At 30.3% G+C, this 13,943-nt stretch overlaps 1 protein-coding gene across 13 annotated transcripts in view; it reads right to left on the bottom strand.

Annotated features, from left to right (window-relative positions):
- unc-104 (kinesin family member unc-104) overlaps nt 1–13,943 on the bottom strand; it is a 248,891-nt gene that overhangs the window by 177,365 nt on the left and 57,583 nt on the right. For 9 of the 13 annotated variants that reach the window (XM_085818584.1, XM_085818589.1, XM_085818586.1 and 6 more), the window contains exons 8-12: nt 13,375–13,518; nt 9,526–9,604; nt 8,471–8,549; nt 752–888; nt 372–404 (exon numbers count right to left, since the gene is read on the bottom strand). In XM_085818584.1, the coding sequence (XP_085674710.1) occupies nt 372–404; nt 752–888; nt 8,471–8,549; nt 9,526–9,604; nt 13,375–13,518 (472 nt within the window). The remainder of the gene's footprint in view (nt 1–371; nt 405–751; nt 889–8,470; nt 8,550–9,525; nt 9,605–13,374; nt 13,519–13,943) is intronic. The other 4 variants (XM_085818592.1, XM_085818594.1, XM_035356177.2 and 1 more) reach the window with 1 other exon arrangement.

The raw sequence follows: 13,943 nt of genomic DNA, 5'->3' as shown, positions 1-13,943 counted from the left end.
TGCGGAAAATTTCCAAAATCATAAAAAATTATCTCTTCTGTACAATATAAAGAATAACAGGTAATATAAATAAACTATGGTATTTGCTATATCCTTTTTTCATACTAATATTGAGAATGAAAATAATTTCAGTATATAATGTTAATTAAAGATAAAAAAAAATAGAACATAGACATAATTTCCATCAATACCAAATCAAATTTTAATATAACAAACACTTAAAAAATGAAGCAAATAACTAGAATATTAAGAAAATACATCTATTAACTTCATTAACTCTACAGAGCAAAGCTTAGGCATAAAGTCTAGCAACAAGCAAAGCCAAATATTCTCATACTTGCATAGCTGATACACAGCAAAGTGTAACTTACTGGCTTTGCCAGAGTTATTGAATCCTTCGACAGCTTCATGAGCAAAAGAATAGAAATATATGAATAAATAATGAAATTTCAAAATAACCGATGGAACATACAAGTGTGCTGTACAATTTTCCACTTACTTGAAAATGAATAAACTACATCATTTTGAAACTACAAATTAACCACTTTAACTTAATAGATATAAAGCTTATTTTTAACTTAATAAATATAAAGCAGATATAATGCAATTAAATTAATAAAGGGAAAAAAAAAGATGTTTACGAAAATTTTTATAATCATTAAAAATATGACACACAAAATAAAAAACTTTTGAGATGAAATATCAGGTTATTCATACACAGCATGTTATGGTATACAGTAATAAACCTCACCATCAGCATCAATGCCACCTGCACGGAGCATAGCTTTTAATCGCTCAATTTCATCTTTAAGTTCTCGAATGAGTTTAGCATTTGCATCTTCATTAACAACAGCTTTGCAAACAATCTGCTTAGCACGATCAGCATATCTAAAAATTTATTATTTAAAAATTATAATTTTTAATTATACAACATAATATCTATATACATCAGTCCTGTCACACAATTCCTCATTAAAGTAAATAGTAAATTTCATTAGCAAATTAAACTTTAACAATTCAATATACTTTATATTCTGTTGCATAATATACACTTTTAACACGAAAAATAAGACAAAAATTTACAGGTGTGTGTTATATGCAAGCTATAAAAATGATAGATTTAAAAATCAGATGAGCATACAAAAATTAGATTTCTACATGTACCTAAATGCTGTTTATTTCAAAGAAATGGCATACTTTATTACAACTTCAAAATTTTCATTATCTGATAACATGAAAAGTTTGTTAAATTACTTTTCTGTTATATCTTCAAGCCCATTATCGACTTATATCTTCATCACCACTGTTACTCCGATCCATAAAAAAATAATCATATTCCATTCCAAATAGATTATTAGATGTACTACATTTTTTAAAATAACTTTTGAATTATGTCTTTTTATTATCCACCATATTTCTAGACTGGCATGATGCTTCTGGCCTACTTTTGTAAATATTTTTTCACCTCCTAACATCCACATATTCCACTATTGTTTTACAATTTCTTTGAATGGTTTATTGATGCACACTCATCTAAAGTTTGATCTAATGACATTAATCTGCCTGGAATAACTACCATGTCTGTATAATACTTTTTCAACAATTTCTTTATATAGTTCATTAAAGATGGGATCTAAATATGTCCCAAACTAAAAGACTTTCTGGATTCTTTAAGGAAACAATTGCTTCTGAAGCCTTTGCAAAACGTTTTTTCCCTTGTAGAACTAAATTATTCCATGCCATAAACTGACTACAGCAATTCAAAGTTGCTTTAAACTTTCATTCACATTCTTTTTTTGCTCACATAAAGGCAAATAAACATACACAGTTTCTTGTTACAATTAATCTATTCTAGTAATTTTGTAGGACCCAGTTCGCAACCCTTTCTTCTAGGATACATCATTTCATTACTTCTTTATACAAAGTATTTTTATTTTCTTTGGCATATTGTGATTTCATTTTTCTCCCATTCACATATGGAGCTTTCATAAACAGCTAACACCTTTGCTAGTTCAATTTTCTTTTTTAAATGTAATGACTAAATAAATTTGAAACCAGCACTATTTTTGTTTCAATTGGCCTGAGCCATATTTACTACTAAAAGGAACACTAAATCAATTGTACTTCAACTAAAGCAAATGTAATTTACTAAAGCTTTCGATATCCACTTCCAAATCATGGCTTAACATCACCACAGAAATAGACAACATCCAACTCTTAATTCTGCAAATCATTCGAATTGGAAGTTTACCCCAAGTTTTGTTAAACTTTTCTCAAAAATCTAGAATAATATTCTCATGCACACCACCTGCATTGAATAAAACTCACCCTCTTTCCTGAATTATTTACTATCTTAAGCATTTCACACACACATATATTGCTTCCCTTATCACTTCCTAATTCACAGTATACCACTGTTCAAAAGCCTGCAGAAAATCTTTGAATAAATGACTTCAAAAGATTGTCAAAAGATTCAAAAGATTGCATTGTGCATGTAACTTTCAAGTTTCTCCATAAAGAAAAGGGTGCATGTTATATGGCAAATATACCTAACAATTAAAAAATGTAGGTTGAAATTACAGGTGCATGCTAAACACAGGTATACAGTAATTTTTAAAGGCTGAATGCCTTTCAAGAGATAAATTTTCTGGTTCAAATACAGTCAAAAGTCGTTAATTCGGACACCCATAATCCGGACCTCAAAGCTACAAACTTTCTGCGCATGCTTCGCGTTCGCGCATGCGCACAGGCGTTTACGAGAGCGCGTAAGACCCTTACGGCTGCGAATATGTTTGTACGCATGCGCGTTTAATGTGTAACGGAGTTATACGCTAAGCTAAAGTTATCTAATTCAGTTAATGTTGCAGATTGCGTTGTTCCTTAATCTTCGAATTGGATCCGGCTTATTATTTTTTGCAGACTGTTAGAGCAATTTTATAAAATTAAGCTTGAACTTTCGATTATGTCAAATAGAATTTCCGATATATATTTACTACAAAGCGAAAGTATGTTTTGAAATCCGAAATCTGTTTATCAATTTCACGCTGCTCTGCGGCAGAGGGGGGGGGGGGGGGAGAAACGTCATTATTAGATTATGATAGATTAGAAAGATTATGTCAAATAGAATTTCCAATATATATTTACTAATATGTAATTTGTATCTACAAAGCGAAAGTATGTTTTGAAATCCGAAATCTGTTTATGAATTTCACGCTGCGGATTGGAAGTTGATCTGTCAACACTATCCTTATCTTCAGAGCAGATGTTTTTATTTTATTTGGATTATAATTCGGTACTAAGTTTAGTATTTCGTCTCATGTACTCCGTCTTTGATATGATTTAAATCAAGTTCCTCGTCATTATAATTCGCTTCCGATAGTGAAGAAAGCGACCCAGAGGTTATTGAAAACGAAAACATTTCGATTGACAAATTAGTCGGTATTCTCAACACAGCAATTATAGGACTTGAACAGCGGAGCTTTGTAACTAAACAAGAAATTATGTCTGTTTAATGGAATTAAAGAGAAAGTATTATCACATGAAACGAAGCAACTTACATTGAAGGAAATGTTTAATAAAGTAAACAAATAAATATTAAGCTTTTTCTTTTTGTAAATTTTGATAACCTTTAGATCATAATTGTTCTTTATTTCATAAATTACGGTTTTACATTTTTAATTTTGTAATTTTTGCATGCCATCTTACCAGATTTAAACTGATGATCTATAATCCGGAAAAATCGATAATCCGGAATCGCTGAAGTCCCGGCGAGTCCGGATTAACGACTTTTGACTGTAATACAATTAGGCAAGCATTAAAAATTACTAATGGAGGACGAGAAATAGCAGTTAGTAAGCAAACTGATAAGTATTAAAAGTTACTATAAGCTGAAATGTAGGCATTAGGAAATATTACAAAATATAGTTATTAGTATCATTTACACTATAAGCAGATAAATCATAATTTCATAATCCTGATGCTATACCTACAAATCATTAAAGACTGGATACGTGGATTTTTTAATGTTAGGTGAATGATTAAACACATAAATAACCATAATTTTAAGATATTTTAGTTCCATAATGTAAAACAGTTTAAATTCCATTCATGCCCTAACAAACATTTTACATAAGCAATATCAATTTCCATTAAAATATTTTTAAGATAAAAATTCTCACTATAAAAATAAATACAGATGATCCTCACTTTATGAACTTTGAACTTTGCAGATACAAACAAATTTATTCTCAAAGAATGAAATATGTTCGGAATCTCACTTTTTTTTTATTTATGTTTTTGGGGTCAAAACCAAAATCTCATTTATTTATGACAAATGAAAAGAAAATCTGTTCAAACAAGTTTAGACACATAATTTTTTAAGAAATATTTGTTGCAGGACCATCTAATATGCCATCTCCTTCCACCTCTCACACAGCATCCTCTTTACTAATGTCACCTTTATTTCTTGATGAATCTTCAAAGTATGAGTCAGATATTTTCTCAGCTACACTCACATAAAGATCTGCTTGCCTCATCCTTCACCCCATCCTCAAAGGCGACAATCCAATAGCTCTCATCTCATTAACATCATTAGGAGATAGGCACTGCTAAGAACATTTTACGAACAGATTCATGGTACAAATGTTCATTTGCAATAAAACTTGCTAGTAAGGTTATCAGCATCTGTATTTTAAAACAAATGCCACTATAGCAAAATAAAATGTAATTATGTGTTAAGCATTAGTCTTGATTATTTTTTATAGAGAATTTTCAAGGCACATACCATTAATTTCTGAGAGCTTCCAGTTGGAATTGGTTTAGTATTTCTATACTAATTACACTAAAAATTCAAAATTAAATATATATCTAACAATTATATATTTAAAAAGAAATTAACACTTACAAACAGTGCCAGAAGAAAATATTATATACTGCAGAAAAATAATATTAAAATCTTAATTTTAGAAAACTGTTATTCTGGAATGCATCATATATTCAAATAAGAACTACAGAAGCTGTTCACACACATTTAAAATACAGTTAAAAGTCGTTAATCCGGACACCCATAATCCAGAATGATCTATAATCCGGACCTCAAAGCTACAAACTTTCTGCGTATTCATGCATAATGCGCTCACGCATGAGCATATGCGTGTGCACATGCACATAATACGTTTACGCATGCGCATTTAATGTATAACGGACGGTATAAGCTAAGCTAAAATTATCTAATTATCTATTTCAGTTAATGTTGCAGATTGCCTTGTTCATTATTCTTCGAATTGGATCCAGTTTATTATTTTTTGCAGACTGTGAGAGCAATTTTATAAAAGTAAGCTTGAACTTTCGATTATGTCAAATAGAATTTCTGATGCTGGAGCCGCCAAAGGATCTGCAAAACAAAAGCATGTTTCAATGTCCATTAAACAAAAAGTAGAACTGCTCCAAAAAATGGATAAAAGCATGAAGAAAGTGACAGAGAGGTGATTTGTTTCTTTAACCATTCTGAAATCTGTTTATCAATTTCATGCTGCTCTGCGGACAGGGGGGGGGGACATCACGACACGCAATGAACTGGACGTTGATCTCTCAGCACTATCCTCATCTTCAGGGCAGATGATTTTATTTTATTCGGCGTATAATTCCTCACTAAATGTAGTGTTTCATCTCAATGTACTCCGTTATAATTTAAATCAATTTCCTCCTTATTATAAATATCACGAATACAAATCAAATAGTTTTCTGGTTGCAATTTTCTAATTTCGACTATGCGTAATGTATGCTTTATGCATGCGCGCGTTGAAAGAAATATTTAATAAAGTAAACATATAAATATTAAGCTTTTTTCTTTAAATTTTGATACCCTTTAGATCATAATTGCTCTTTATTTCATAAATTATGGTTTCATATTTTTAATTTTATAATTTCTGCATGCCATCTTACCAGATTTAAACTGATGATCTGTAATCCGAAAAAAAAAAAAAACCGATAATCCGGAATGGCCGAAGTCCTGACGAGTCCGGATTAAAGACTTTTGACTGTATCTTCAATTAAAAAATAAAAATTCTGAATGTCTTCAAAATTATTTTGCATCATTTTGAATCTTAACTGTTCTCTGATGAAGCCAAAATTGTTTTACAAATAGCTCATATAAACAGATTTTGATTCAAACACTATATTTCTATTCTTCCTAAAAAGCAGAAATTTATTCTGTGACTTAAAATCATTGTGAAATCACAGAATCAACATTTTTAAATGTATAATAAAAAATTTTATACTAAATATAAAAATAAGAAAAGAAAATCTGAACGATTTCAGATTTTAAATAATATCTAAAAGTGTTTTTTTTTTTTTCATTTTGTACGTTACTTTTATTTATTAAATATTATATCCTTTGCACTTATACCATAAAATTCAGTTCAAAAGCAATATCGCAAAAGAATTTTAAATTGAGCATATATTTAGAATTTCCAATACACAGTCTCACGTGCTGGAGATAAAAATGTTTTTTCTGTACAACATTGCCATTGCTTGCTTTGAAATCCTTGAGCTTGTTAATCAAACATTTGTTAAAGTTCTACAAAATATGAAATGGATCATAAAACAAATTCCAAATTTCAAATTTGCGCTTACAGATACCCATATTCACAGTAGGATTATACCATTCAAAATTCGATGGCACTACGTACCGTTTTTTTTATCACAATGCGAGAAACCTACATACATTTATGCAGATTCTTCATTATTTAATTCCTTCGAATATAATACAGGGCAATAATATTTGGTGGCAACAGTTTGAAAAGTGAGACGGACATTCAGATTCAATGCAAAATCGCAAAATGAAAAGAATAGACCCTCAGGGACAAATCTCATTTGAAATAACAAGCATTGCTTTTACATTGGGTGAGGACAATGAATATCTGAAGGAAGATTACATCTGAAGAAAACAAAGTTTTAGCTTCAACATTTAAAGACAAAATTATATTTCTTTATCCACTAAGTTCTTCATGAAAACAACTCCATCACAGTAATACTACAAGGCATACATCTGAAACTGCTGTTAAATTTTTTGAAAAAAGTGACAAAAGAGGTAGGCATCAAAATTCTATTTTCTGGTCATATTCGTTTAACCTGTTGACTGCCATGGATGAACATACTCATCAGTACACCAGAACATTTTTTTTGAAAACAGTATCATATATTAAGTAATTATCATAGATTATAAAGAGTGTGTTCATTTAAGATTGCCCTGTGCATTATTAATTGCTTCAAAAATTTTCATATTGAGTTAAATTTAGTGGAAGCCCCCCCCCGGGGGGAAATGGGAAAGGAAGCAGTTGTCTACAGTGTAATGTTTACTAGGAAAAATTTTATAAATTAATTAATTTTTTAGTGTTATGCACACCACTAGTATCACATGTTAAAAAAAAAAAAAAATCCCCAGCAGTGGGCAAAGAGTGGAGAAAGAAAACTGTGGCTGTCAAGAGGTTGAAGTCCTCTTATACTTCACCAACAGATTGTTTTGATTTTGTAGTAATAAAAACAGCACTTTCGGAATGCAAACCTACATACTGGATGGATAATAGAAATCAGCAAAATACTGCAAATATCCATATCAAATGCTTTCTTATTTAGAAATCAAAGTTTAGAATTATAACCCAGATAAAAGACCCATACGTAGAACATTTAAGGTACAAACAGATTTGTTTAAAACATTAATTATAACACAAAAAATTTCTCTCACAATGTTGAAATTTGCATTCCTCACATTTGCGATTGCACTGAGCAGAAAAGGTCAACTATAGCAGAAGTAGAATCCTCCCGACGAAGAGAGAAAGAGTGTATGGTGTCAACTGAGTGTCCTTCCAGTTCTGCTGAAGACTATGTCCTTCTGATGCTGCTGAAGACTGTGTCCTTCCTGATATCCCTATTTGGGGTGTTTGTAAGGTGGCCAGTAGCCGTGATTCTTTTGAGCATGTTTCGGCAATGTAGTCCTAACATGGAATATTGCAGTGGAAGGCTACATTCTAATAAGAGTCTAGCCCGAGTATTCTGGATAGTTTTACTACATCACCAAGTACTTGCCTGACTGAATAAACTGTTAAGCAGGCTCAAATCATGTTGTACCAGTCAAATACAATCGCATGTTATCCATCGTACGATTTCACTAATATGTCATAGTCTGACAAGATATGTTCATCTATTTTATTAAACTTAAGGAAAGTTACCAATTAAATCTTATGTTTTCAACTTAGTGCAATTTGTACTCCTTTAGGAAGAGAACCTTGGTTCTACACGTACTACTGCATTTAACTCTCAAGGTCTTTTAAAGAACAAAAATTTCAAAAACAACATGGTACACAGTATATTACTTAACAAAATATTAATATGCATATTATGACAATAATGCATACTAAAAAAATGACAACTAAAAGCTATCATGAAAAGAAAATTTTATTAATAGACTTACCTCAGAGTACTTAGTGTTTCATCATAATTTATATCAGCTGGACTAATTGCAGCAATCATAGCAGTTTTAGAATTTCCACCTGGATAAGCAAGACATATCAAAATACAGTAAAACTTTAAAATAAGTTAATTAATTGCATTTTAAAAGAACTTATAATTTCCTGATAAATATACAAAAATAATTTCTCAGGAATCAAGAAGATTTCAAAGGATTTACTCAACAGCTGACAATGAAAAAAAAAAAAAAAAGATATAATCATTGCTTTTCTATGACTTGGAAAAGATTTCAGCTGAAACAATTAAAACTCGGTAAAATTACTCAAAAAATAGATTTCAGACAACAAATATATATTCCAGAGTTACACATAACTAGAAAAAGATTTTTTTTCAAATTAAAATGTGCTGTCACTGATTTAGTATTGAAGTTAAAATAATGTGTGATTAAATTATATTTTCTGCAGCTCTTATATAGAAATCAATCTTAAAACTTTCCATTGAAATATGAATTAAAAAATTGAATTTTTTTCACCACGAGAAGAGACTCACGATTCATCGTCAGAAAGGGAGTGAGAAAACATCACTTAATGGTCTCTTGAACACTTTCTCACTCCCCTTCTTAATTTATTCAAAAACAATTCTCAATTATTTGTGAAGCCTTCTATGTTTATCAAAATCTATTAAGTTTACATGATAATTTCAAGTCTGGTCTTTAAAACCAAACTATGACTTTACATTTGATTTCATGCATCTGTTCCCTTTTTCTATCCTTTTAGACTATCAATGTTCTTTCTTTCTTTTCTTTTTTTGAATGTATTATAAACATTTTTATTTGATAATACAAACTAATAATTTTATGAACACTCCTACTTTGTCAAAATCTACAAAATTTATTTAATATTACAAGTCCCGTTTTACAATTTCTGTCACTTTTTTAAATATTTTATTTAGAGTAACCCCTTTTTGTTTTTCTTTATAAAATTTTTTATAACAATGTATTCTAAATATCTGAATTTGATAATGTAAATTTAAATTTTAAAAAGTAACAAGGAATCATACCAAGATTTTCTCGTAATAACCATGTTAAAGCAGAATCACGGTATGGAATAAAATCAGCTTTTTTCTTCTTTTTAGTTGCCTAAAAATTTAATAAAAAATATTTTAAATCAATAAACAGTTTTGATGAATTCAATAAATAAATAAAAGTCTAAAAAACCTAAATGTATATTTTAATATACTTATTTATTTATTTAAATTAGTTAAAGGTAAGCTTCTTTTATACTTACAGCCTTCATAGTAAGCACACAAATGAAAAAAAGGAAAGAATTAGAATGCTTATAAGTTCAAAACGTAATCAATAATAAAACCCTAATATAAGCATTAAATTAAGAATTATATTTTTTATAACAAACTATCATTATAAGACAAGTAATAATTTTATTGATTAGAAGAGCTTATCTGTGCTTTATTATTTTATGAAATGTCACAATTAACCCTCTGAGTTGCATGACTGCCTTTATACAGTCATCAGATTTTTTTAACACTTTGTATATAATAAAAGTTTATAATTTAAAATATGTAGCTTTCTTACTTTCTTTAATGATGAAAATACCATCTTAATGAATGGAAGTTTATGATATCAGAGACTAAAACAGGCAATTATTCAAATTTAGCTCTCCCCCCCCCCCGAAAAAAAAAAAATTCTGTGCCACAACAGCTCTAGTGGGCCGCAGCCTGCAGTGCCCCGAAATCTGCTTTCTTGACCTTGGGCTCCGGAGTGCATCAGCATATACCCTGGGCAAGTGTTCAGCCTGTCACATGACCCCCAGTGTTTAGTTCTCAAGCGAACTTGGTACTCATTTTATTGACCCACTCAAGGGATGAAATGCCAACCTTGAGTCAATGGCAAGGCTTAGTCAACCTCGCCCAGCCCGGGGATCAAAGTCCGGACCTGTGGTGCAGCTGTGTGATGCACTAGCCACTTTGCCACCGGGAGGTCTTTAAATTTAGCAAGTGCTGTTTAAATACAGGTCTCCTTGAACAGATTCAAAAAGCAGGTCATTCAGAGTGTTAATCATAATGTTCAAACAAATAATTTATGTAAGAAGCCAAATAAAATAAATTACATTGATTTAAAAAAATTCAGTAAATTTATTTTAATACTCTTTAGCTAACAGGAGACAATTTAGCACAAAATGTAAATGTCTGCATGAAATCTATAAATAGGCCTAGCAACTCTAACAATGCATGCAATTAGCATAAAAGAATATCAATTCAGAATAAACATAATTCCCACATGCATAAGGAAAGGAGTAAAAATGAGATTTTACAACATTAATTTTAGATTTCATAGGAGTCTGCCCATTTAACTTAACACTGCTAAAAACTTTTGTGTTTTCTCATACAACTGATCCAAAATGAATTCAATTCAGTAAAATCTGGATAGTAACAGTAACAGATGATACGCAGTACTGATTTTATTTTGCCATTTTGCATTTTCATACTGATCCTTACCCCAAAAAACGAAACAGCTCTGGATGACAAAAAAACCTATCCATTTTCCTATTGAAAATGCTAAACTAAAGTACTAAAACATCGCAAGCTTGTACTTAGGGACTGAATAGTTACTTTTACATTAAATTGTCACAAACGAATAGAGTTACTTTCACATTAAATGTTACAAAAAATTAGCACCTATTCAGCAATAAAAAAATGTAAAATTAAATTCATTAGCATCCCTTAAATGATTTAACTGGATTCTGTAAGCATTATTTTTATATTCTTATTTCTTAACACAAACGAAGGCTTACACATATGAAGTTACAGCTTAATATTATATATTTATAATACTATTTCATTTTATACCTGGCTACCATAGTTCACCCTTACTTAAAAAAAACTACTTTTAACAAATGGATTAGCCTCTAATAAACTATGTACACATAAATTCAATACATTTTCTACATGATTTATTTATTTTAATATTTTTTATGTAATTCATTTACAAATTTTTTTAAAAAATGAAATTCAAATCCTGTTGCCATTTATTAATGCTAATAATTTTATTATATGTAAATAGAGATGACATTCGATTACTGAAATATATTATAATTTTAAGTTTAGCTAAGTATTACTAAGTATAACACAAAGATATCATAAAACACATTTTTTATAAGTTATAAAAATAATGTGGAACTGAATAGAATAATGTATAGGCTATCAGAAGGTAACTAGAACAAAAATTCAATACTTTACAAAGCCATTTAATAAAGTACCAGTAATTGACAGTAATTAAATAATTTAAAATACCAGTAATTGACAGTAATTAAATAATTTAAAATACCAGTAATTGACAGTAAAATTATACCAGTAATTAAATAAAGTGAATTAAATAAAACATACTAAATTTCCTCACATAATTATATTAATTTATTTTATAAACGCACATTCTTAAAAATGCTCAAATTCCTGCTTGAACCAATTTCTCAAATTCTGATTAAAAATTATGACAGTTATTTCTAATTTCTTAATTTAACATTCATTTATATACATGGTTGTAATGAAAGTTTTCCTTCAAAAAACATTCTTAATAAAGTTAGGGGGGGGAAATGAAGGCAGTAAGTACCTTTAGTACAGATAGTAACCACCACCCAAAATCTATAATTTCTGCCAATGTTTTGGTAGTTTTTCAGAGACTTTGGCTGCAGAAACTCAGCGGCCGCAAGTCCAAAAACAGATAAACCTCATTTTGAACATCCTGTGCAGAATGGAAGATAGCAGCAGCAAGATTCTGCAGGTGTGATTCTATAGCTGCAGGTGTGAAAAATAGAAGTCCGAAGGAGTGATGTTGGGGCTTTTTGGTGGGATCCCATTTGAGTCCATTTGAGATCCCATTTGAGTCCATACAGATTCCAGTCAATGAATGCAGACATATGTAGTCTTGTGTTATCTTGATGGAACATTATTTTTTTATACGAGAACTCAATTCTAGATTTATCCTTGATAGCAGCATCAACATGGACTAGCATCTCGCTGTACACTTTATTGTCCTGGGTTTTACCTTCTTGCAGATACTCGTTGTGGATAATACTATAGCAATTCCGCCAGATACAAAGCATGATCTTTTTGTCAGTCAAATTGCAGTTTGCGACACTGACAATGGGCTCACCGGGTGCAGACGAACCCTCTTGTGCTATTGAAGTAAATCCACTTTTCATTACAAGTGATGATCCATTCCAGAATTTTGTCTTTGCATTAATATTCAAGCAGATTAGTGCATGCCTGAATACGCTGTCCTTGTCTGCTTAAGTCAGCCCATGTGGTACCCAGCGATTGACCTTGTACATCATGTTTATGTGATGCATAGTGTGACTAATGGACATGGCACTAACATCTAACTCCTTAGCAAGCAATTGAGTTGTTGCATACTGATCTTCTTCCACAAGTTCTCGCAGGCCGGCCACAGCATTCTACTCCTTGAATGTAATAATCCTTGTTTTTGAACTTTCAGTATCAAACTTTCATAGTGTCATATGATAAAACATTAGTACTTAAAGCTATTCACATGATTTAATGACAATCTGTGGCTGATTTTTTGCAACAGAACTGGAAGTAAATGATAGTTCTAATCTGGTAGCGTAATAGTTCTATTTCAGACACATAATGTACCTAATGATAATGATATTTTTTTACAAATTTCAACACACAATGTTCTAAAGCAAGTCTCTTTCAAATGCCAGAAATCATTTGACAAAATATGATCAAACATGCTAACATGAACTGTTTGTGCAAACAATTTTTGCAGAGGCAGAAAACTTTCGTTAAAACCCGCTAAACATATAACATACATATACACATATATTAAAAATTATTTTCTTAATTTATAGCAGGAAAAACAATTTCGCTTACAATTTCAGCTAAAGCAGATATAACTTTTCCCAAAGTAGTCAGAGATTTGTTTATGTTTGCTCCTTCCTTTAGACGAGTTCCTTGCGCTCCAGTGGAATCTGCTCGCTCACTTCCTGCTAAATCAACCAAACTGATTTTGCTGACCTAATTTGAAAGGGAGAGGTATTAAACATGCAAAATTTATTAATATAACACTATTTAAAACTTAAAATACGAGAACACCTTTATTATAAATTTAAGTACAGTAATACAACATGCAAAAATTAAGAATGAGCAAAACAATTCTTCATTACGTCATTTAAAATTTCAAAACAGTTTGAACTATATATAAATATATTCTCTGAAAATAATATTCAAGTATACAGCATTTTAATGTCAATTTAATAGTTAACAAATATGTTATTACTGCGAATGATAAAGACTATACCTCAAGTTCTGGAATGTGTGTATTAAAGACTACTTTGCTAATTTTACATGTACTATAGAGTAATTTCTTAATAAAACAAGTAAGTTCTCATTGAGGGAGGGGCAGTAAAAACATGTATTTAAAAAATATATTAAAAAATTAA

This window comes from Stegodyphus dumicola, chromosome 6 (genome assembly GCF_044657685.1).
Source record: "Stegodyphus dumicola isolate Sdum_Otavi_A_Nest chromosome 6, ASM4465768v1".
Lineage (NCBI taxonomy): Eukaryota > Metazoa > Arthropoda > Arachnida > Araneae > Eresidae > Stegodyphus > Stegodyphus dumicola.
Note: the sequence above shows the minus strand (reverse complement) of the source record. Positions and strands in the feature narration are given on the sequence as shown.